General features: G+C 40.4%; 1 protein-coding gene across 1 annotated transcript in view; it reads right to left on the bottom strand.

Annotated features, from left to right (window-relative positions):
- Nucleotides 1-6,103: 6,103 nt before the first annotated feature.
- LOC125390253 (E3 ubiquitin-protein ligase makorin-2) overlaps nt 6,104-24,289 on the bottom strand; it is a 58,131-nt gene continuing 39,945 nt past the window's right edge. Inside the window, 6 exon segments of the mRNA XM_048419175.3 lie at nt 6,104-6,325; nt 6,327-6,499; nt 6,502-6,677; nt 6,679-7,019; nt 7,283-7,361; nt 7,586-7,644. Coding sequence (XP_048275132.3) covers nt 6,104-6,325; nt 6,327-6,499; nt 6,502-6,677; nt 6,679-7,019; nt 7,283-7,361; nt 7,586-7,644 — 1,050 coding nt within the window.

The raw sequence follows: 24,289 nt of genomic DNA, 5'->3' as shown, positions 1-24,289 counted from the left end.
TAATAACTTCGGTGACCTCTTGTTTTTCTAAGCCAAATTGTCACCTTCATGAAATCAGCTGTGCCTGTTTTTAGAAGTCCAGTTACCTGGCTTGGGGACTGTTGATGTCCCAAGGAGGGGCCACAGTGGGTCATTAGACCTTCAACTGCATATTCAGCCGCATTTCATCCATTTGTATGGGATTTCACCCTAATTTGGCCTCCAGGTCTAGGGAAGGGGCTATAATATGTGGACTACAGAAAACTTTGAAAAATAGGCTCCACTTGTGTGGCTCCGGGGAAGCCATTATTCATTCTGGATGAAGATGCTTTGGGATCCCCTTGCTCCTGTCAGTAACCACATACCCATGCTCTGTAGGCAAGCCCAATAAACTCATTGGTGCTCCAGGGTGCATTTTGGTGGAATTGCCCTTTGCTTTTCTATTGGAGTCTTTGTCTTGAATTGTAGATATTCACATCTCCTGCAGGGAAGGGATTTCAGCAACAACTCTGTAGGGGCAAGGTTTAATACTTCCTTTATGAAAACCTAGGAGTAGAACAAATTAGCATGACTTCTAACTAGTACATTCATTTGTACTCTCAAGCAATTACATTTTAATTTAACTTTCTTATACTAGGACCTGTTAGTCTTTCAGAATGGCGTCATGAGAACACAGCCAGTCAGAGGCATGTAGTAAGTGCACACTCTACACAGAAGACAGAAATTGCTGTCTATCATGCATTAGCACATTCTTCTTTGTTCATCGAGCCGGAGTTGCATATCAAATCATTGACCTTAATTTTGTTTCAGGATGGCAATGGATGCGCTCTGTAGCTTATTGGTTAGAGAAATTGGCCTACAGATACTGGTTCCCTCTCAAAAATGGTTGAGAATATAAAGACAGACAAAAGTAGAGTGTACCAACAGCGATCCAGGAGACCAGCAGTTGTTCACTACTGCTGAAGAATAAAATAATAACCCGATGAAGTCAATTCTGCATTTATCCACCCAAGATTCATTTATAAGGCAATTTATTGTCTTCATTTATTTTCTGAGAACAAAACCAATAAGTAGTACACTTAAAATTGTCCGTATCCTAGAAGTTTTACCTATATCTCACTTGAGGGTAATAACTTTGATGGGGGGTAAGCTGGAGGGTCCTTTGTTCCTAGTGAAAAAGAACATTAGGACACAGGATGTCAGAGGACTGTGATCTGCCATCTGTCCAGGTGACCTCTGGGTTGCCTGCTCTCCGCCCCAGTTATGAAATCTCTTGCATGCCTGTTAAGGGGACGAACCGCACCATCTCAACTTTCTCCTCCGTGTGGTGTTCTTTACATTTCCACCACTTCATCATGTTATTGACTTGATTTCCTTAGCATGTATCAATGTGAGCACACATCTAGGCCTTGTGGCAATCTGTCAAGACCTTTTAACACAACACTGGAGAGAATCTCAAATTTCCATGTCCAAACATGTAGCTGGTCTCCACAGAAAAATTAGATGTAGGTCAATAGTTTTGGAAATAGACTGTATCAGAATCATTATACTACTTACCAGCCAAATACCATACGTTCCCAGTATCATTGTCTACTGCCTGCTTTGTGGGAATACTTAAGCAAATAATACTAAGATCAGTATAATATTCCTAGTGATTTTGGTTTTCATTCCTTTGCAGCTAAAATTAAAAAGAAAGTTGAAATTACAAAAGGATTTCATCTACAAAGATGAGTAGCCAGAAAAATTTGGCTCAAGAATAATCTTGTTCTTAGTTCAAAATACTTTGTTTAATGAATATTGCCCTCCCTGTTCAAAGGTATTATTAATTAACTGACTGAATGGATACCTAATGAGTCCTTGTTTTATTACAAGATTTCTGGATGCTCAAATGATAAGAACACCCTCAAGAAGTTCTAGAACATGTCCAGTGGGTAAAAGCTTTTGTCAGGCATGCATAAAGACCTGCATTGGGATCCCCACCAGTCAGGTGTCGGCTGGGTGTGACCATGTGTTCTTGTAATCCTAGTGCTGGGGAGAGGGAGATGGGCTGATCCAGGAATTTCAGTGACCAGCTGGTCTAGCCTAAACAGTGAGTTCCAGGTTTAGTGAGAGACCATATCTTAAGGGAATAATGTTTAGAGTGACCGTTATGGCCATCCATCAACCCTGTTTGCCTCTGTACATGTTACATCTCTGTACACACAAGTACATAAACACAGATAACACACACACAAATACACAAATAGACTTTTTATTTATAAAGAATTATAATGTAAATTTAGCCCTGTCTTCAGGACTTTTCCATTTGTCAAAAGTCAGTTTGATTTCCTGGTAATCAATCAAAAACCAAATCATAACATTAAAATTGGAACAGCATTCATGAGCAGCATCTGAAACAAACTGTGTCCATTTGAATCAGCCAAATGCTGCCCTCAGCTAAGGATAAAAATGAATACGTTTTCCCAAGATAGACAAATTAATTCATAGTTTATGACTGTAACCTTTCAGACAGATGAGTCACTATCCATCCTTGTTATATGTATTGTACCCATCTATTCTATTTCCCACTATAGTTTCTAGTAAAACAGAGAATTCATATAGCCGTGATAGGGTTAGTAACAGGTCATCATAGTTCAGGCCATAGAGTGAAGAGCCAACAGCATGGCCATTTCCTTTGGTCTTCAGTAGAAATGCTCTCTACAATTACTGCCAGATTCGTCCTCCCCCCTCCTCCTCCTCTCAGAAGAAAGAGATGTGTTGTCGGCATTCATTTGCTAAATGTGTTCTCATGGCACACCCATAGTAGACCTGCCGCTGGTAGCTAGCTATTCCTGAAGTTCCTATGATGTGCTGAGCACATGGTGTTGGTGAAAAACCCCCTGTGTGCTGGGTTCCCCATCAATACCAACAATGGGGGTCACATCCTAGAAACAAATTCAGATCTATAGCCTTCCCCACCCGTCGAGCTACCCAGAGTATCGTGATTTCTGCTTAGGAGAATCTGCACAAGCCTGCTCCAAGAGTTTCCCGAATTTCCAAAGTGGGAAACGCTTCCCATTGAGAAAATTAGTTTTCACAGAAACAAACTAGTTCCTTTGCTTCAGAAGCTGCTGTTAATGAAACACAGGAAGACCTAGGCCCTAGGCTCACCCCGAAAGTAAAGGTGTTCTAACAGGACACTTAGAAGACATCTCACAGCAACCATGTCTTTGATCACCCTTCCTTACTTGTGGTGTTGAAAACATGTAAAAACCAAAGATCTATTTAGAGGGAAAAGCTGTAAATGGGTTATTTCACCTAAATGAAATGCAATTTTATCTGAAAAGACCCTTTTTTCTTTCTGTGCGAGGCAACAGTAATTTAATTTAGGAGACTGTTAACCTCCAATGTAACAAATATATAAATCATATTAAGACCACCTTGAAGTTTGTAGTGTGTGATGCGATAGATCCCAAGACCATTTGCAAAGCCCAGCTAAGTGACTTATGCAAAATGTACACCAGATAGCAAAGAAGGGAATCAAGGTTAATTAAAAGCAAACACTGTCCATGATCCTCTTTCTTTCTTTCTGTAGTTGTCGCCTCATACAGAACGCTTCAGAGCAATTTTCTTGACCATTCTATCAAGATTTTAGTTTCTTCCTTGTGTCTCTCGTTGTCAGACACACTCTTCACGAGTTTAGAAGCCACCAAAGAGACCTTAAGTTTGTTTTAAAATTTCAGGCAACTCTGAAATATTTAATGAAAAATTTTGCCAATGTTAAGTTCATAAACTTCTAATTTGGTAAGATTATAACAAACCAATGATATCACCCCACATTAGAAAAATTGAAATGATTTGGATCAACCATTATCACATTTCATACATGAAACAAGCACTAGGTTTAGGCCTCAGAAAACTTCAGCAGTGTTTGAAACAATTCATATGAGGAATTCTTTTATTCTTTGTGGATTTTTTTAAAAAAATTAAAACAATTTAAACATTTGGGAATACTGTAAGAAGCACACATTTCATGTCTATGGAACAATGAGATATCCCATAACTCTTGTAACGCATCTCCTTATTGATTTCTTTCCTATTGAATACAGTAATGATCTCTGCCAATGATGACAACCTGCTTTTTTCAGTGGTATCTCTAAGTCAAAACAGCTGCTAGATGTGTGTTTCCCCAAAGCTTGGTGTCTTGCACCATTGAGTTATTGCGGCCTGCCACACATGAAAGCCGGAACTCCTGTCTGTGTGACTAAGAAGATTGTGGAGGCTGTAAACAGAGCATCTAACTGTTTCTGTTATCCGCATTCCAAGAGCCACAAGGTGCTTTGGGAGTCTGCTCCTTCAGATGTGTAGATATTTGGGCTCAGTATGCACTGACCCATGGGTCCCCTTCTTAATTTGGGTCTCTTCTATCTGCAGACATTGAAAATTGTAGAAAAGTAGCAAAGCCACTGTGATAAACAGCCATTGCATCTACACAGAAATCTTTGAACTTAAGTTTATTATTATTACTAGTATTATTATTTTAGTGTTTCAAGATAGAGTTTCTCTGTGTGGTCCTGGCTGTCCTGGAACTCACTCTGTAGACCAGGCTGGCCTCAAATTAACAGAGATCCTCCTACCTCTGCCTCCTGAGTGTTGGGATTAAAGATTCCACCACCTCCTGATTTATAAATCTTTAAGAAACTTCTTTATCTTGTCTTGATGTTTCTAGGGAATAGAGCACAACTTGCGAGTCACAGCTAGTCCCTGACCCCAGTGAAAGCAAAACGAATAACATACAAAAATAAACTTAAAAATGCATTCAGTCCAAAGTTTTAAAGGGCAATTTAGGGGGAAATAGGCACTAAGGGACACTTGAAGGTGAACAAAATTAGTTTGCTTTGGAAGAGAATAGAAGATAAGATTTGCATAACTAGATATAATAATGTGGTAGATAAGATATATATTGAGGACTACTATAATCCCAGAAAAGAAGAGCAGAAGAAAGAGAAGTGAGCCAGGAGAAAAGAAAAAACAGCGTGAAGAGAGAGCTATCTCCAACTGGCCACCTGGACAAGAGCTCGTCCTGTGAGCAGGGTTGAGCTGTTTGAAAACATAGCAACTCTCATGCCTCAAGACTGCCTTTAGGAAAGGAGAGTAAAGGACACATCTGCTGTCTCCTCACTTAGCTAGTGTCAATGTTCCAGGTCCTACCCAGAGAGTGTCACTATCCCTACACTGAGCTACGAGGAACCACTGGAGCATCTAAGGCACCACGGCTTTAGTTGGCAGATGGTGTGACTGAGCCTACATGGTCTATTCCTGGATCTGTATATGGGAAGTTACACAAGTCACTGTTTGGGCTGTGCCAGCAAGTCGAACGCGAGCAAAAACTGACCTTGTGTGAAGAGTAAATCCAGAAGGAAAGTTAGATTACCCAGACAAAATAATCAGTTGCTTCCTTCTTGGTGTTTCTATAGGTTTTTTACCTGCCAGTTTTATTTCCTAACTCATTGTACCCAAATTATTTATGTGTGTGTCTGACTCTTGTGAAAATATTTTGAAATCTTTAGGTAATGTAGCCTTTCTTCTATTTCTTGGGAGTAATTAATCGAGTTTAGACCAGTCCACACTGAATAAATAGTTTGATTCTCTTTGCTCTCAAAAAATCCTAATTTAGATAGGGAATTATAGAATCATGGTCAAGACAGAAAGTATGTTGGTACCTTATTTAATATCTGGGCCATGGTATGTAATTAATAAGAGGTTTACTGGTTGTTATAAAACAAAATCGTAAAAGTTAAAGAGGAAAGACATATTAGCAATACTTTCTAAATTAGAAAATAATTACTTCAGTAGTTCCACAGGAAGAAAATAACAACTGCACAATTTAAAGGTTTCTAATTCACGATTTCAAGTTTTGGTTACTGAGAGAATTGCAAGAAGGAGATAATATTAGTTGATAAATAAGCAATAAATACAACTTAACCAGTGGTCATTTGTGTCAGAGGCTGAGCCCTTTGCATGTGGAATCCCATTTCTAACATGTACCACTGGTGCCTACACACAACATGGCTTGTTCTTTTCTAACAAAGTAGTCATCTTGTTGGGGATAGAAATATGCCCAATCTCAAATCTCCACAGCAGCCTATCCTCTCCTGCAGCAAGGGGTGGCCATGAGACACAGAAATAGCCTTTGGGGTTTCTCTGGCTCTGCCAGCTGCCCATCAGGGTAAGTACGGCAGTAAAGGCACTTGCTTCCAAAGCAACAGATCCCCTTATTCCCTTATTCAAGATATTTGCATGCCTTTATCACCGTTCTCTGTTTGAAAGCTTCAATCAACTCGTTTTTGTTTTTGTTTTTGTTTTTTTTCACTCTGATCTTCTACCCAGTACACACTTGGAATTACAAGCTCGAATATCACACGACATTCTGGACAAGACTTTATGATTGGGTTTTCAAACTGCCTGGCGCAACTCCATTGGCAGATGCAGGACAGGCAGTAGGTGTGGCTGCAGCTGGAGAGAATGGCAAACCTCCCCCAGAAGCTGATGCCTTCTTCAAGATCACCTCCGTTCAGATGCTGCACACTGTGTCCTGGTTCTCCTGGAAGACACAAGCCTTTTCCATCTCGTGTTCAAATGTTGACATACACATCTCATGAGCTTTCTTTTGTTCTGGGTCAAAGGGGTGCAGAACTTGTAACCTGTAGAGCTCACACATGCAGGAAGACTCAGGCATCTCCAAACAGGCATTCCCCAGCCGCAGCACAGAGGCACAACTGCTGCTCACTGCTATAGGAGTTGCTGACATCCAAGCCATCCAAGCCACTTCTGATGGCATCTGGATAGGAATGGGGCTTTGTCTCTGGGCTGTTCTGAGGGTCACTGCAGTCACCTGGATTATTCCCTGTGCTCGGGTGAGTCTTATCCTCAGCCAGGCCAGTGAGATTGCATTCTCTGAGCACCAGAGTCTTTTCCTGCTTCTCTGGTTCATGCAAATATGTTCTCATTACAGTGGTGGCGTTGTCAGGAGGAGGGTGAGGATGGGGTAATTTCTCTGGCTGGCAGAGCCAGAGAAACGTCGGAAGCGGCTGTCAAGGCACTTTGAGGTTCTTTAACTCGGTGCAGCTTGGGGATTTTAGCGAGAACTGAGAAACTCCGCAGGTTCCCAGCACAGATTTCGTCTACGTGGCAGAGCTTGGAGACCTCTTCATGCACCTTTCTGGAGTAGAACCATCAGAACCCTAGACTTTGTGCTGACACTTTCATTTTGGACTCTGTGGTCACAGCTTCCCAAGGCAGGCTGAGAAAGCCTGTCACAGACCCAAGGTGGCTGGCGTGGTACTCGGATGTGAGTGTGGTCACGAATCCCCTTGGTCTCTTGATGCTCCACTTTCACAGCCCTGGTGAAGGGAAGGACGTAAGACAACCAGGTCCATGGATTCACTACGTTTAGAGTTAGCTCTTAGTTATGCCTCCAGCCCCTGTCCTGTGGACCAGCTATGTGGTCCAGTTGGTTTAACTGATTGCTTTGAAATGAAACCCAACTGCCGTCTCTCTTTTGTGACTTTCTTAAGCAACAGTAAACTCGGAGCTGCTCATAAAACAGCAGATCTGTTTTTCTTACCAAGACGTACAGCGAGCATCTCTAATGCAGTGTGTTGCGAGCTTGGGATTTGTGCAGCTCTGTAGAGCACACGGTCAACATGGTCATATTGGTGCTGCACCATAGCATAGACTGCTATTGTCTAAGGATGGTCAGGGTTGATTTAATCCCCTTCAGAGTCCCAAGTCAGCGGGAATGTGCAGTTGACAGTTAAAGAGTGGGTCTTGTAGTCCAAGGAGCCCTATCTGTAAAGATCTCCTGGGAAACTCCATCACCATCCTAACCTTGGAATGAGAGCGTAAGACCCTGAGGTGCCACACTCAAACCGCACATTTTCGCCTATAAAGTAGGCTCTACTCTATGCTGTTTTCGTGGTCCTGACCCAATAGTCACTTGTATCTGAGGAGACGTGAGACCAAGACAGTTTGGAAATGTAGTGTGTAGAATCTTGTAATTCAGACCAAGTTTGTTCTAAAACTGAATTTAGTCTTGTAAAAAGTTCTGTAGACAACAAATATTTTATAAATGTACTCCTTTTAGTGTGTGTGGGGGGTGTATGCTTTTTGCTTGGCTGTTCATATAAATGCAGAGAAGGTTCACACAGCACACACCCTCAAAACAAGAAACCAAACAAGTAGGGTGTTCGTGTTGCGAGCTCAGTATTACTTTTGAAGGAGTCAGTAATCATTAAACCTAAATTTAATTTATTTTATTAAAATAACATAATTGAGGAACCATCAGATAACTGTATCTTATCAGGCACAATAAAACCAAAATTAAAACCCCCAAAAGAATAGTCTTTGGATCACAGTAGAAGCTTACTAAAAGAATTTCTGAAAAAGAGGTGCCTTCTAGATGCGAGGGGATCAAGCTTACATCTTCTTTATCCTTCTTCAATGGGATGTCGATGCTACACTTTTAAAAGCAAAATCTCATAACCACAGCTATGAAAATCACACTTGTAGGCTCTGTCGGCATTGACTGCCAAATACCAGACCATGAGAGATAAATCCCTAACTCTCTAAATCACTGTTAATTTCTGCTGATAGCCTGATTTGCACCTTCACAACTTCCGTGGAACATTAGGTTCAATCTTACATCTTTTTGCCGGTGCAAACAGCAGTTTCATCCATCAGTTCACACTGGAGAATTCATTTGAGGATATTTATTGGTCAGCTACCTAGGTACCAAGAACTAGTCCATGATGACACACGAGGAAAACAATACCTTTCATTTTTCGATGCACTTCCAAAGTGTTACTGCTTGCTCACAAATTCATAGAGCTATGCAATTGTAGTTAATCAAACTAAACTAGAAGGATAATCATGTAAACATGAGTCAGACATAATCGGATGAAAATTCTCTAGATACATTAGTTGAGACTAAATGCATAATTTCCCTTTAATTCAATAAAGGAGCAATTTGAAATCCGTATCCTGTGCAGAGAATGTTACCAAAAAAAAAAAATGGGAAAATGTAAGCGCAACCCCTCTAACAGACTGTAGGTTATATTTTAATTAAAACTTTAATTAAAAAAAAAGATTAACAATTGTTGTGACCCAGCAATCCTACCACTGGGCGGATATCCAAAGGAAAAAAATAAATTGTTGGAGAGACATCGGCACTTCCATATCCACGGTAACTTTCTCCATCTTCACAACTATATAAAGTGAAAATGACCTAAGAATTCATTGACTGATGAGACGGTATGGGAAAAGGGGTGCATGTGTACAATGGGATGCTATTTGGTGATTAAAAGAGATTGAATCATGTCAGTTACAACAATGCAAGCCCAGAGAGACAGTTCCTTTACTTTCCTCTACAGTTTCTCTTTAGCATGTAGATCAGGGGCTTTGGACAGTACTGTCAATCTGAGTTCATATCCAAGTGACTTTTCTATCTTGCCAAGAACAGCAAGACTTGGCAAGAAGTGAGGATAAGAAGGCATTGCTTTTCTGGCAGCAGCAAGTGTGTCTTCTAAGAACTGTGGTCAGAGGCTGTAATGAGGCCTTTATACTGAAAAGAAGCTTCTGATTGAAGTCTGAAAAACAAAAGTCAAAACCAGTTACTTTTCTTGATTTTCACAGTTCTTTTTAGTTGGAGAAATTTTTTCTGTTTTCTTTGTTTTTTAAAAATGATAATGCTACCATGAAAAAATAAAGTACATTTTCCAACCATCTAAACAGGTGAACCTGGTGGTTCAAGTAGTCAAATAACGATTTTGAGAGTTAAAGACCACAATACTTACCTTGATCATTCGATAAAAAACACAGATTTGCTTTGCAAGATTTTATGAGGATTTCCTGATAAAGTATGTTATTTTGTCTTCAGATTGTGAATGGCTGAAACACTAATTTGTCAGTGAGAACATTGAAGACTTTTTGGCAAATAATATTAAAAGTAATTAAAATGATGGATTCACACCATGACTTGACTTATGATTCAGACACAACAGCTTGTTCCTTCCAGGAGTTGGCACACTGTAATGTCCATGGATACACAAAATAGGTGTTGAAATGCCTCCTGTCCTGAAGAATGCTGTGGGATAATGTTCTTGTGTACTGTAAAGATTTGTCACTTGTATTGGTTTAATAAAATGCTGATTGGCCAGTAGCCAGGCAGGAAATATAGGCGGGGTGACCAGAGTAGGAGAGTTCTGGGAAGAGGAAAGGCAGAGATGCTGCTGCAAGCCAGAAGTAAATGAAGCAAGATGAGAATGTTTTGCTGAGAAAAAAAATACAAAGTCAAGTGGCTAAACATAGATAAGAATTATGGTTTAATTTAAGTTGTAAGAGTTACTTAGATATAAGCCTGAGCTAATGCGCCAAACAGTTTATAATTAATATAGGTATTTATTTGGTACTGAATAGCTATAGGAACTGGTGGGACAGAAACTTCCATCTACAGAAGAATATGCCTATATGGATGTTGTATGGTTTTGTTGGAATTATTAACTCATCAAAAAACTAATGAGCTTTCCTGAAAGAAATTAAATGTGTTTTGGAGTTCTGAACTACCTGACACCATTTTGCCCCACAGCAGAACTTGTGTTCCACGTGAAAGGACCCAAGGAGCTTCTGATTCTGTCTTTTGTCAGACAGCCTGGCTGGTATAAGGTTGGAGCTTTCATGGGCTAAATAGGTAACCCTAACTGCAAACAGCTCTTCCTCTACATGTAGATATATGTGTATGTATCTTACTTCTCTGTGGATGTTTATAAATGTATCTGAAATTGTAACTGTGTCACAAGTTGAATGCCTTGGTAATGGTTTTAGTCAATTTGCAACATGAGTTTTAGTACTTACTCTACATATGACAGTTCTCTATAGAAATCATAATCTCACCAAGAAGTTCACTCTAAAAATCATAACCACAGAAAATGATAGTGCCTGTAATGACTGCTATTGATACATTTTGTATGAAATAAAACTTATAGGCAAATATGTAGACAATTAAGTATTCAAAGAGAAGAAATGTAAGCAACAAATCCCAGAAAGTAAAGGTTATGACAGTGGCTGATGTGGCTGTAGGCAAATAGTTAGCAGACTTTCCAAATACTCAGTGTTTGATCACTGAGGAAGATAGTGCTCTGTTTGGTAAAGCATGCTCTGCCTTTTGATTCTCCAAAGCATTAGTAACCTTCTGATCCAGTTTTCTAGAAAGAGTTCTCTTATAGCAGACATGAAAAATACAGGGTTCCATGAAACATACTCTCAAAACTGCAAGATGCAGCTGGCCAGGTTAAAGCTTTTCCAATAGAAGCAAGTCAGTGCCTAATCCTCTTAAATATTCTTTAATTTTAGCAGAGATCTAGCATTGTGTAACTTCTAGGTCAACATCCTTACCATTTTACATATTAAGGTTGCATTGTCAGAGCAATTACATCATCTACTTGTGCAACTACAAGTATGGGATACAACATTTATGGGAGAGCTTTTCTCTGAAGTTGTATTTCACCTGGACACATCAAATACTCGTTCTCCCTACAAAATGGAGTTTTTGCAAGGTCTATTATATGAGATAAGGAAAAGCATGAGACATCCAAGGGTGTGACTTGGGAGAGCCTATCCTTTTCACACAGTGGGAGAAAGGGGACTCAGGAATAATGTACAAGTGGGCTTGGCACATTGTACACAAACTGAATAAGTAGAAGGGACAGAAAGCAAGGCAGGAAGCAAAACTGGCTAAAAGAAGCCTCGTGGGGGAGTCAGACCCAGTCCTGAACCAAGAAAAGCAATTGTGTGGGTGGCTGGTGCACTCAGTCCAGGGCCTCATAATTATTCTGCCCCTGCTCCTTCGGTCCTTTATTCTTTAATAGTAAAACATTTCTTTCCCGTTGGCATATCTAGATAGGTATTGGGGAGATGGCTCAATTGATAATGTTGTCCCAGGTAAAACCTCACAGACATTATGGCCACCTGTAATCCTAATACTCAGGAGGCAACGATGAAGGATTTAATGGGGGCAAGTCAACTAGCAATACCTGTTGTAGTCAGAGAGCTCAGAATTCACCATGCAATCCTACCTTAGTAATGAAGTAGAGAACTTCAAGGAAGACACTCGATGTCTTGCATGTGCACCTGAACACACACACACACACACACACACACACACACACACACACACACACACCTACACATTCCCACACATGTGAACAGGCATACACACATACATACAAAAATTAAAAATTAATTGCCTATACTCTCATGTTGTATTAGTTACTTTTTGATTGTGATAAAATACCATGACCAAAGGCTATTCATGAAAGAATTAAAATTGGCTAACAATTCCAGAGGGCTAGATGTCCATAATGGCAGGAAAGGAATGGCTGTGGAGGCAGGAAGTTGAGAGATCACATCTCAACTGCACACAGGAAGCAAAGACAGTAAACTGGAAGTAAGGAAATACTATATATTCTGAAAGCCTCCCCAACAGCATCTGTGACATACTTTCTCCTGCAAGGCTTCTATCCCAAAAGTTCCTTAACCTCCCCAGGAAGAGCCACCCAGTGGGGATCAAGAATTTGATTATGTGAGCCTATGGGGGACGTTTCTTATCCAAATCACTACACTTGTCATGTATTCTAATTACAGACACTTGCATTTATTATAGATCAGCTATTCAAAAATGTCTATTCTTGGAGTGATAGGGTCTTTTCGTTTTGCCGTCTCTGAAGAGAGGTTTGTGCATCTTCAGCCTGTAGTGTCAGAGACAAAACAGCATTATACATTGTTCAGTTAGGAAAGTAAAGCCACCTGTCAATACTGCACAGAATGAGTGGTTGCTGATAGATAGACTCTGGTCAAGGACTTAGGGAATCCGTTTCGGTGACAGTGAAGAAACAGAGAGATATAGGCACAGGAGGCCTCTTCCTAAGTAGGACCCCAGTAGCACAGACAATAAGAGAAACAATGAAAAAATGGGATCTACTGAAACTGAGAACCTTCTGTAAAGCAAAGGACACTGTCAGTAAGACAAAAAGGCTGCCTTCTGACTGGGAGAAGATCTTCACGAACCCCTCATCAGACAAAGGTCTGATCTCCAAAATATACAAAGAACTCAAGAAACTAGACACTAAAACTCTAATTAACCCAATTAAAAAATGGGGGTACTGATGTGAACAGAGAATTCACAACAGATGAACTTCGAATGGCCAGAAGACACTTAAGGTCATGCTCAACCTCCTTAGCGATCAGGGAAATGCAAATCAAAACCACTTTCAGATACCATCTTACACCTGTCAGAATAGCTAAAGTCAAAAACACCAATGATAGCCTATGCTGGAGAGGATGTGGAATGAGGGGAACACTCATCCATTGTTGGTGGGAATGCAAACTTGTGCAGCCACTGTGGAAATCCGTGTGGTGGTTTCTCAGGAAACTGGGAGTCAACCTCCCTCAGGACCCAGCAATTCCACTCTTGGGAATATACCCTAGAGATTCCCTAACATACTACAAAAGCATTTGTTCTACTATGTTCATAGCAGCACTATTTGTAATAGCCAGAACCTGGAAACAGCCTAGGTGCCCCTCAATAGAAGAATGGTTAAAAAAGGTGTGGAACATATACACATTAGAGTTTTACTCAGCGGTAAAAAACAATGACATCTTGAATTTTGCATGCAAATGGATGGAAATAGAAAACGCTTTACTGAGTGAGGTAAGCCAGACCCAAAAAGAGGAACACGGTATGTATTCACTTGTAAGTGGATTCTAACCATAATTAAAGGTCTTTGAGCCTATTATTCGTGATCCTAGAGAAGCTAAATAAGAAGATGAACCTGATGAAGATTATTTAGCTATCCGCCAGGAGGTAGGAAATAGACAAGAGTCCCAGGTAACCTCGGGTGCATGGGGGGTGGGGTGGGTGGGAGGGTTGTTGAAAGGGGAGAGGGTTAGAGAGAAGGGAGTAGGGGAGGAATGGGGAAAGCTTGGTGGCCTGGGATGGGGGGGAGGGAGGAAGGATGAATATGGGATCAGGGCAGAATATATTTCAACTAAAGGAGTCATTTTAGGATTTACAGGAGACTTGATTATATATGGGATCCCAGGTCCAAGGAGAGATCCCCAGATTGTTCTCTGGACAGAGGAGAGGGTGCCTGAACTGTCCTTGGCCCATAACCATACTGATGAATATTTTGCTTATCACCATAGATCCTTCATCTGGCGAAGGACGGTGATACAGACGGAGACCCACATTGGAGCACCAGACTGAGCCCCCCAAGGTCCAAATGAGGAGCAGAAGCAGGAAGAACATGAAAAAGGAAATAAGGACTGCGAGGGATGCTATCACCCACTGATACAAGGGGACGGATCTAATGAGAGTTTACCAAGGCCAGTTGGACTGGGACTGAATGAGGACGTGATCTAACCAGATTCTCAGAATTTGGCCGGATTCTCTGAATGTGGCTGGCCCGAAGTCTTTCTGAAAAGCCATTGACTATGACACTGGGACTTGTTTCCTCTGCATATAATCCAGTCTGTTTGGATACTCACCTTCCTGGACCTGGAGGGAGGGAGGAGGAACTTGAACTTCCCACAGGGCAGGAAACCCTGACTGCCCTAAGAGACGAAGAGGGAGGAGGAGAGGGAGTGGGGGGAGTGGGAGGGTGTTGGGAAGAGGGGCGGAAAAGGAAACTTTTATAATTTAATAAAATTACTTTCAAAAAAAAAAAGAGGGGCATTATAAGAACTTGAAAAAAAAGTGATAAGAAACTGATTTATGTATATTGCCTAACATCTACAACATTAAAGTAAAAACAAATAAACAGGGCTGGAGAACACCATAATAATTTTCCTATACAGAAATTTCTACGTAGAATTACTATGTAGTAGAGGATCCCTGGCTTCTTGGATGTGTTACAGCATTTACCAGGGGCTCCTTAAGACCTATTTACTACTCAGCTCAGTTTAACAGTTCCTGTCCTACTGGATATTTTTATTATATATTTGTAATTTTTGGTACAAAATACCATCCTGAGAATTATGTTGTATCTGTGTTAGATGTGTTAGATGGGTTACCATGGATTTTAGGGAAAAAGTTAAGTTTCCTAACATTTTTTAAATAAACTGTAAGTGGCCCTTGGGTACCAAAAAAAAAAAAAAAAGTCTCAATGATACAAGCAGTTCAGTTATTTAGACTTTCCTGATTGCTTTGCCAAATTTAAATACATGGCAAACCTTTCTGTAGTAGTACTTTCTCGTTGGTACCACCAGTCTGCAAATCACTACATGGAGACCTACTATTAATTATGAAAGCTTGGCGTTAGCTTAGGCTTTTTGCTAACTAGTTCTTTTAACTTAAATGAATCTGTTTCTACTAATCTACGTTTTATCCTGTGGCTCAGGTTCCTTGCCTCTGTTCTGTATGCCCCACTTATTTTGTACCCCACTGGCATCACCCTGCCTCTCCCCTCCTCAGAGTTTTCTGTCTCCCTTCCTAGAAGTCCTGCCTACACTCTTCCTGCCTAGCTATTGGCCATTTAGCTCTTTATTAAACCAATCAGAAGACGCCTTGGTAAAGATCCATCTTCACAGTGTAAACAAATATTCCACCATACCTTTCTCAATCAGGCACAAGCCTGAGTTTTGCAAATTTGTAGAAAAATTCAGAAAGAAATTTGGCATTTAGATGTTTGGAGCCTCTGGCTAATTTAACTTTGAGTAAAAAAAAAAAAGAACAGTACATTAATTCTGCTGTCTGTTTGCCTGTTTGTTTTATAGAGGGCGAAAATCAATCCAAAACAATAGGTAAGTAGGTGGCTTAAATTAATTCAAGCCTTAAGTATTAAGATTCACATCCACACAAATGAAAAGCAAACTATTTTTAATTGGTATTAAAAATATAAAGAACAAGTAAAATTGCTGGGGAGATTTTGACAGAAATTCGAAGATATCTCTCAGCATCTACAAAAGTCTAAGACCTGTATTTAAGGAAATTCAGGAATATTCTATATGTCCTTTCAGATTCTATTTAAGAATATGAAAATTATAATGCATTATTTGAAAAATCAGGTCAAAGCCAACATTTTAAGAAGAATATTTTTTAGGGAAAAAAACAAGGATTTTGCTATATTTCTAGATTTTCTGCACTAGACATGAAAAACTAAGATTAAAACAAAAAGATATTTAAAGAAAATGGTCTCTTGTCCTTAAAACAGTTCTGTGCAGTAAGTAGGTGCTTGTCTTTCCATGTATCTTTGTAACATGGATCATGCACTGTACATGTTTCTACTTGAATTGCCACAGGTCCATCAGTTGGCAATAATCCCTTTATGGTCTCAGGTTAAAGATTTATTTTCTTCAAATGTATTGCTTTACATTTTTGGAATTCAAATTCTCATAAGGTGAGAATATACCTAAATTTCCTTAAATACAGGTCTTAGGCTTTTGTAGATGCTGAGATATTTTTGAATTTCCATCAAAATCCCCCCAGCAATTTCACTTGTTCTTTACGCTTTAAACCCAATTTAAAAAACTTTGCTTTTTATTTATGTGGCTGTGTAGACACGCCATGCATGAGTAGGTGCCTATGTGTCTATGACAGCCCGAAGAGGACATTAGTCCTGCAGCAGCCGGAGTTATAGGCAGTTGTGAGCCTCCGGGAACTGAACTTGGATTTTCTAGAAAAGCAGTGAGCATCATCAGTGCTGAGCCATCTGGCCAGGTCCCCAGTATCGTTTTTGTTTGCTGTCTATATTTTCTATATCAGATGATCTACCTTTGTATTTGGTTTTTAAGACTTAAAAAATATTTTGTTGGGTTAGAGGTTTGTTCACTTCTTTTGTAGTTACAAATGTATATGCTTATAAAAAACTTAAAATCCCAGTGTTCAGCTGTATTTCAATAGCATTTGATTAGCTCCCTTTCTCGATTCTCATGTGATAGCACATAGCTGAAATCCCCATACTTTTGAGGCAGAGGCAGGAGGATCACGAGTTCTAGGCCAGCTTAGGCTCTATAACAAGGTTCTATTTTAAGACAAAACAAAGGCAAGCATACAACTTTATTTCCCAAATTTGTTTTCTATTAAAATCAAGATTTCAGTTAATATTCTTATCTTTCTTCAGACTTCATCGGGAGACTTTACTCGATGTTAATAAAAATTAACAGCTCTATTTATTTTCCAGGTTTTTAATCCCATGTGATGTTTCATATTCTTTAATTTTTTTCATGTCTTTCAATCAGAGTGCTATCTTCTGGTCTCTTTCTCATAGACCATTATAGATACGTTGCCTTGCATCCCACCAGTCTTTTCTGTATGGGACAAGGCTTAAATGAAAGAATAATACATTTTTAAAACGGCAAAAATGTCATGTGGGTTTGTCCATCTGTAAACAATTGAGAAGCTCCTGAATCCTTACAGATGTTCTGCATTTACTGCCATTTGACTTCCATAACCTTGAGAGAGAGAGATGTGTCCTAGTTCCCACTTAGTGATGCGGTGACCTCTGACCTGTATCTTAATCGTGTAAGAGAAAAACACTCATCACAGAGGGGCAAAAGCACTTTAAAGCAGTAGTTTGATTAGCAGAATACTTTGAAATATTTGATAGGCGAAGTGAAGACTGTGCTTTATAGGCTCATAGACGTCAAGGCAAATTTATTTTTTAATTTATTCCCAAATTTATTTTTATCTGATAAATGAAAGGATGGAGATTTATACATTAATGGAGTGCCGTGTAAGGTTTCAACACCTTCACTGGATAGAAGGAAGACAGTTTTAGGGTGATAAAATAGTTTTCACTTAGTGAAAAAAAAAACACTGAGAAAAGGAAGTTCTACGTTCAGTGTGTTTTCTTGGGTCATAGTGACTTAAGATGGGGTTGAGCTTCATGATGAACAGAAGCTCATTTTCCGTGCACCTAAAGATTAGCTGTGGCTAAACATTGTGTTTGTGGACGTTCAGAACAAAAATAGTACTTGTAAACAGGCCTGAAATCTACTTGAGATAGCCATGGTTTAGGTCTTAAAGGGTCAAGAAGTCATGTAAAGGAGAGATGTCTCTGCGGGGCTCGTCTGTTTAGTATCGCTTGTTATTGTTGATAATTAAGAAGTGACCTAAAACACAGCTAAATTTAGCCCCATGACTCATATTCCTTTCTCAAATACTGTCCTCTCCTCCAAGGAGAGTCAATCCCCTAAAATATGTGTCCCATGAGGCAGATGTCTAGTAGGTGTTTCTGGACTGACATGAACAGTTTTAAGAACGATGTGTTGGAAATACTCTAAACTCTTGGGAGAGACAGAAACGCAGTGGAAATCATTAGAGGCCTAGATCAAGATGGCAGCCATTATCCCCACCCAATCTGCTTTAGAAGGAAAGAGTCTGATTGAGTTTTTAGTTCAGTGAGTGTGGGATGAAAACAGTATACACACACACTTCAGTGTATGAAGGGATGTGTAACAATCTGAGAGTCATTAATGGAGACAAGAGGACCTGATATCTCACCCCAGGGACAAGTGGTTAGTAAGATGTGGCTGAAACACACTACAATACTTCTCCTACAACAGAAGGTGAAAAAAATTCTTAAGAAAAATGTTTGAAAACCTTCATTTCTAGAATATTGTCATTGTAATCATGATGACCCTGTCCGATATAGAATAAAAAAATGAGTTGGAAGAGTGTGACATAACATTTTGGAAACATTAATCCCTGTCTTCAATGATGGAGAATTTATAGTGTCAGAAACTATAACTGGGCCTAGAGAATGGATTGTAGCAAATGTTGATTGACTTTGGCAAAGACAGTGGAGGCAGCTCACGGCCTCCTGTAGGAGGGATGGTTCCTTAGCAACTGAGGAGGCTCTGGAGGAAATGATTCCCTAACATAGGAGGGTCAGCATCCGTGGTTGTTTCCTGTGGCAAACAGTGAGCTCAAACCTTGATCAAGTCAGAGACGCCACAAGTGACAGGCTCCTACCTCCCACACAGAATCTGTTCCTCTGAGGGAGGACAGGAGGCTGCCCAGGAAGAGAGTCCACGCCCCATTAAGTACCTTCCACACCCACCAGATCCAGCCACTAAATCCACGGCCAAGGCTGAGCCTGTTGGGGGTGGGCATGAGCCAGGTGAGATGGGGAGGGGAAGGAGACAGATCTGTGTGTAATTGAGTTGGAAATGCATTTTATAGGATGAAAATGATGGCGCTGTCAAAAGCAGCTGAGAATACGTTAAACCCTAAATGACTAGAAGTTAAGACTAAGATTTCAATTTCCAAGAGGTTTGTCAATACAGCGTAAATGGAATGAGCTGTAATGGAAACACTCCATAAGCAGGTTGGCAGGGTATCAGGGTGAATTAGAAAAAGCCCTTCAGTTGCTGACGCCACGGCTTAGGAAAGGCGTGAAGTGGGTTCTTGTTTCAGCTCCACAACAGGGCCTAGCTGTGTCAATTTGCTTAAAAAATAAAATATTAGTCCAAATCTACACTTAAGTCCAGCACAAGTGGTTCAGAACCGCATTGGGATGACTTTCCATTGGCAGGCGGATCCCTTTTATCTACTGACACCTCTGTGCCCTCCTCCAGTAAAGTGGATATAGTTCTACTTTGTTCAGACATAAATAACAATCCGATTAATCTATTCTAAAGAACTATTGTAATCTTTAGCAAATACTACCAGTGTCGATATAGATGGAACATTCTTTGCCTTTCTATGGATTTGAGATGATAGTTTTGGTCACGGGAAAAATCAGTTCACACTTACGCCTCTGTTTTGCTCCAGTGAGAGGTTCCAGGACCAAGATGGCTTATGTTTAGTGTGATACCATGTAACTGTACCCATGGCCAAGATCCTGCTGAGACACCTAGAGAAATACACAATATTAGCGGGGGAGGGTCTTGGTCCTGCCGCAACATGGTCATGTGACAGAACTCCTTGACTCCCCATGGGAGGCCTCACCCTCTCTGAGGAGCAGATGAGGGGCAGGTGGAGTGAGGGAAAGGTGTGGGGAACCGGAGAAGAGGGAAAAAGGACTGGGATTAGTATGCCAAAAAATAAAATAAAGGTATATTTAAATTTTTTTTGCTAGCAAAGTGACATTTCTAAGGAGAGACCATTATTTAAATTAAGCATTGTTTGCTTATAATTCTAGATGAAGATGAGAAAGCCAAAGTGGCTCTTCATTTAAATAGCTTTTCTTACTTTCTCTCGTTTGACGCATGTTCCATTTTGTGTTAGTTGGTTTTCACTTTGTGCCTAGTTTTGTGTGTGGTGGGGAAGGTGCCAGTGGAAACCGGAAGAGAACTCTGTCTCTAGCACCTTCCACTTCATAGTTTGAAATAGGGTCTGCGGTTGCCTGAACGAAAATAGATTCACATATATGAATTCATGCTCCCTGGTCGGTGGTACAGCTTGGGAAGAATTAGGAGGTGTGACCCTGCTGGAGGAATTATGTAATGGGAGGGGGGCATGTTTGAGTTTGCACAAGTTATGTTCTGTGCCCATTGTACTCTCTGCTTCCTGCCTGCTGTCCGAGATGTGATTTCTCAGCTGCTGTCCCGGCTGTCTGCCATCTACTCCGTCTCCTTTTCTGTCACAGGCTCTAAACCCTCTGGAACCATAAGCTCCCAATAAATTCACCTCCTATCTTTAGTTACCTTGGTCATGGCGTTTTAAGCACAGCAATGGAAAAGTAAGGAATACATGATTTCACACTGAATCTGGGGTTTGTCAAGGGGGTCTGGCCAACAAGTTTCTGTGCTCTTCCTTCTTAGCCCCCGTGCTGGGTTATAGGCACACATGAGAATGCCCATCTTTCTTGAGATGCTGGGGATTTGAACTCAAACCCTCTGGCTTGTAGACAAGCCCTTTTCATTCTCAGCCATCTCCTGAGCCTAAAAGTCTATTTTAATCTAGTTCTGGGTACATGGAATTCTGCCAAGTCTGCGAAGACTGAAACTTATTTAAGCTCTAAATATTTCTTCCCAAAGCTCTTGTTTTCCTCCAAGTCAGTATTGCAGTGATTTTTTTTTTTTTTTGTCTCCTCTTCCGTTTGGATGAGCAACTCAGAAGCCAGGAGTCGCTCCAGCTCAGCTTCTTTATTCTCTCCTAAAGTCAACTGGATATAGTGTAAAAATGGGCATTCTCCATTTTCCATCAACAATAAAACAACCTCCCAAGGTTCCAGTCTAATCAGAGTCTAAGGTCTGACTAGGTGTACCACAGTGGGGCAGTGCAAAATAGTGAGAATTAGGAATATTCTTCACCGTGACATTCTCAAAAGATTTATGCTAATAGAGTAGCTTGTGTCCTGAATGTCTGACTCTATTGTCTCCAGGGTTCTCTCATCGCCGTCAACAATAATAACAACAATACATACACATGTACAGACATGCACATGCCTGCACACACATTATTATGCCTTGAAGAAAACTTCTTTAGTAAATATGTACAGGCATTGTATATAAAACAAAAAAATCATTGGGAATGAAATGTAAATAAATGTTCTGACAAAGAGTTCGAAGTAGGAGAAGGCAAAAGAATGAGTATTTTTTACTAAAAGCCTGAAACAAAGAGCTGAAGGAAGTGGGCGTTGAGTTGACGCTCACCCTAGAAGCCAATCTCTTCCATTAATTGCTTTTAATTCCTTTTTGTACCACATAAGCTGATTATGCAATCTCTCAGGATCCCCATTATGCTCATTTCTGCTTGGAAGTCTCTTCATTTCAATTTCAAGCAAAAACTGTACTTTGCTATAACTCTAAAAGGCTGAAATTTCGTTTCCAATCAGTTCTATTCATTTCCTTTATGGAAGGTTGATTCCACAAAATTGATATACTAAGAGGATGTTGGTCATCTTTGGACAAGCCTATCCATAGCCAACTTGTATGTGAAATAGCCCAAAGTCCGCAATACTCTTTCCTGTCTAATACAGTGAGCTCCAATGGCTGAGAAAACCAATCACCTACCTTCGAAGATCAGAGTGGGACCAGCAAGTAGACTCAGTGGGCGAAAGTGCCTGCCATGCATCTCTGATGATGTGAGTTTGATCCTCAGAACCTGCAGTAAGTTGGGTGGCTTTCAACTATAATCCCAGTACTTCTATAGCAGGATAGGAGCTTGAGCCAGGCCAATCATCAGGAAGCTAACAGACTAGCTAGCCTGGAATAAGCCCTGAGTAAGAAACAAGAGAGACCCTGCCTCACCAAGGTGCCAGGAGAAAGCCAGAGTTTTGGACTTGCCCAGCGTCATTGAGGAAGTGGCAGTCATGGATTTTGTTCAAGTTTCTCTCACTCAGAATACCATATTCTTTCAAGGACAATAAAAGGCGTGAAGTCAGTGGGTTCCTTTTGACAGTTGTGACAGGCAGTGGTAATTGTCACTTTGACTTGAATGCTGTGTCTGATGACTTGATCTAACTAGTCAAGATGTTGCTATGAAGGCCTTTGTGGATATAATTATCATATACACTTACAATCAATTCATGTCAGGTAATTATCTCTATATTGTGTGTGATCCTCATCTCATTGGCTGAAGGTTGTCTTAAAAGCAAAGAGTAGGATTTTCTCAGAAAGGACAGAATATTCCTGAAGACCTTGACAGAGAAATCTTGAAGTTTCCAGTAGCATGCCCTTCACTTTCTAGACTTCTCAGTCTGAAGCAGGTGAACCGGTTCCTTCAAGTTTCCATTTCCCCAATGGTAGTGTTTACTTCTCCATCTGTCCCCACATCCAAGGCCTCAGCCTTCACCTTGCATGTAATAAGTATATTTTATACAGCAAATATTAATACACAAATATTAATATACATATTTGGTTTGACATAAACATAAAATATCAGCCTGTTTATTCTTTCTCTCATTATGTTTATAAGCAATACTGCAATCTGAGTGAGACAAAGAGCCAGAGGCCATAGAGAATGTGGGAAAAGCCCAAATGGGATCTTGTTCTTTCCCCCCTCAGAAGAACGTTTCCTAGGAAGTAACACAAAGTTTGTGATGAACCCCAGAAAGATGCTTTTTTTCTGTCAAAAGCTTCCTGAGAAGTTCTGCTTGCTTCACTTTTATTCAAGTGAAAGGAGTTAATGAATCCTTCAAAGGAGTTCATGTCAAAATGCCCTGTGCTGGAAGTTTTAAATGCAAATGGACTTTGATAACAGAGGACAATGAAAGAACATTTGTTTGGAAAGGCGTGAGACATTTTTTATTTTCTTCCCGTGGCATCTGATTATGATTCAGTGCAGGGGTCACGTCTGGAAAGAGGACTGGCCTGCTCAAATTTGACTCACACTTGCCATCTCCTGTCATTCTTTCCTGAATTCACAGAAGCCACTCCGACGACGGAGCATTGTTCAGCGCCGTGTGGAGAATAGCTGAATGATCAGTTTGGATTCCCACTGCAACCATGCTGACATTTGCTAAAATGCCCAAACCCGATGGGATAACTACTTCACAGTTGGCTGAACTCTGAGGGAAGGAGTTTGACAGGCTGATAAGGGGGGGAGGCTGGTCTACTCCTCGGCTTTCAAGGCCGTAAGAACTTGTCAACTCTATCTTCGTTCCCAAACAAACCTGAATTCCCACCCCCGCCAGCAGAGTCTCGTTTTCCGCCACAGCTCTACTTAACTTCCACGGCACTGATATTACAGGCATGAAGAGATAAGTCAGATGATTTGCAGCTACAACTATAACAGATTTTTCAGAGAGACAATGGGGGATGGAGGCTTGGTGGGTTTGAGAAGTCTTTTTCTTTCAGCGAGCTATAAAATCTGAAGTGAAGGCACAATGGCTTAATGAGTTTCTGTCTCTGTACTGTGACAAATCTACAATTTGGCCATTGTGAAAGCAATGATATGTTTCGTTAATTTCATATGTTCGTTTAATAGAGTATTTGGAAGGCAGGCATTTTTGCTTTAGAAATTAGAGCAAGAGAAAGCTGATAAAAAGCTTCAAGTTGGTGCTCAGCCCTTCGTGAAATACATTAATAACATTCACGTGCCTTTTCAGACATGAAGACAAATCTCAAAGCCATGTTTTATCCTTCCAGTCATAATCTTAGTAATAGAAGAGGAGAAATCTTCACTCCTCTGTCTCTCCAGAATCTATACTCTCCCCCCCTACACACACTCACATTGTACTTGCTTTTTTAATGTTTTTAAAGCTATTTTTATTTGTATTATTGTATGTGTATGGCTATTTTGTTTGCATGTATGTCTATAAACTATGAGCACGCAGAGCCCACTGATGGCCAAAGGATGACATTGAATCCCCTGGAACTAAAGGTATAG

This window comes from Myodes glareolus, chromosome 13 (assembly GCF_982192425.1).
Source record: "Myodes glareolus chromosome 13, mMyoGla1.1, whole genome shotgun sequence".
Classification (NCBI taxonomy): Eukaryota; Metazoa; Chordata; class Mammalia; order Rodentia; family Cricetidae; genus Myodes; species Myodes glareolus.
Note: the sequence above shows the minus strand (reverse complement) of the source record. Positions and strands in the feature narration are given on the sequence as shown.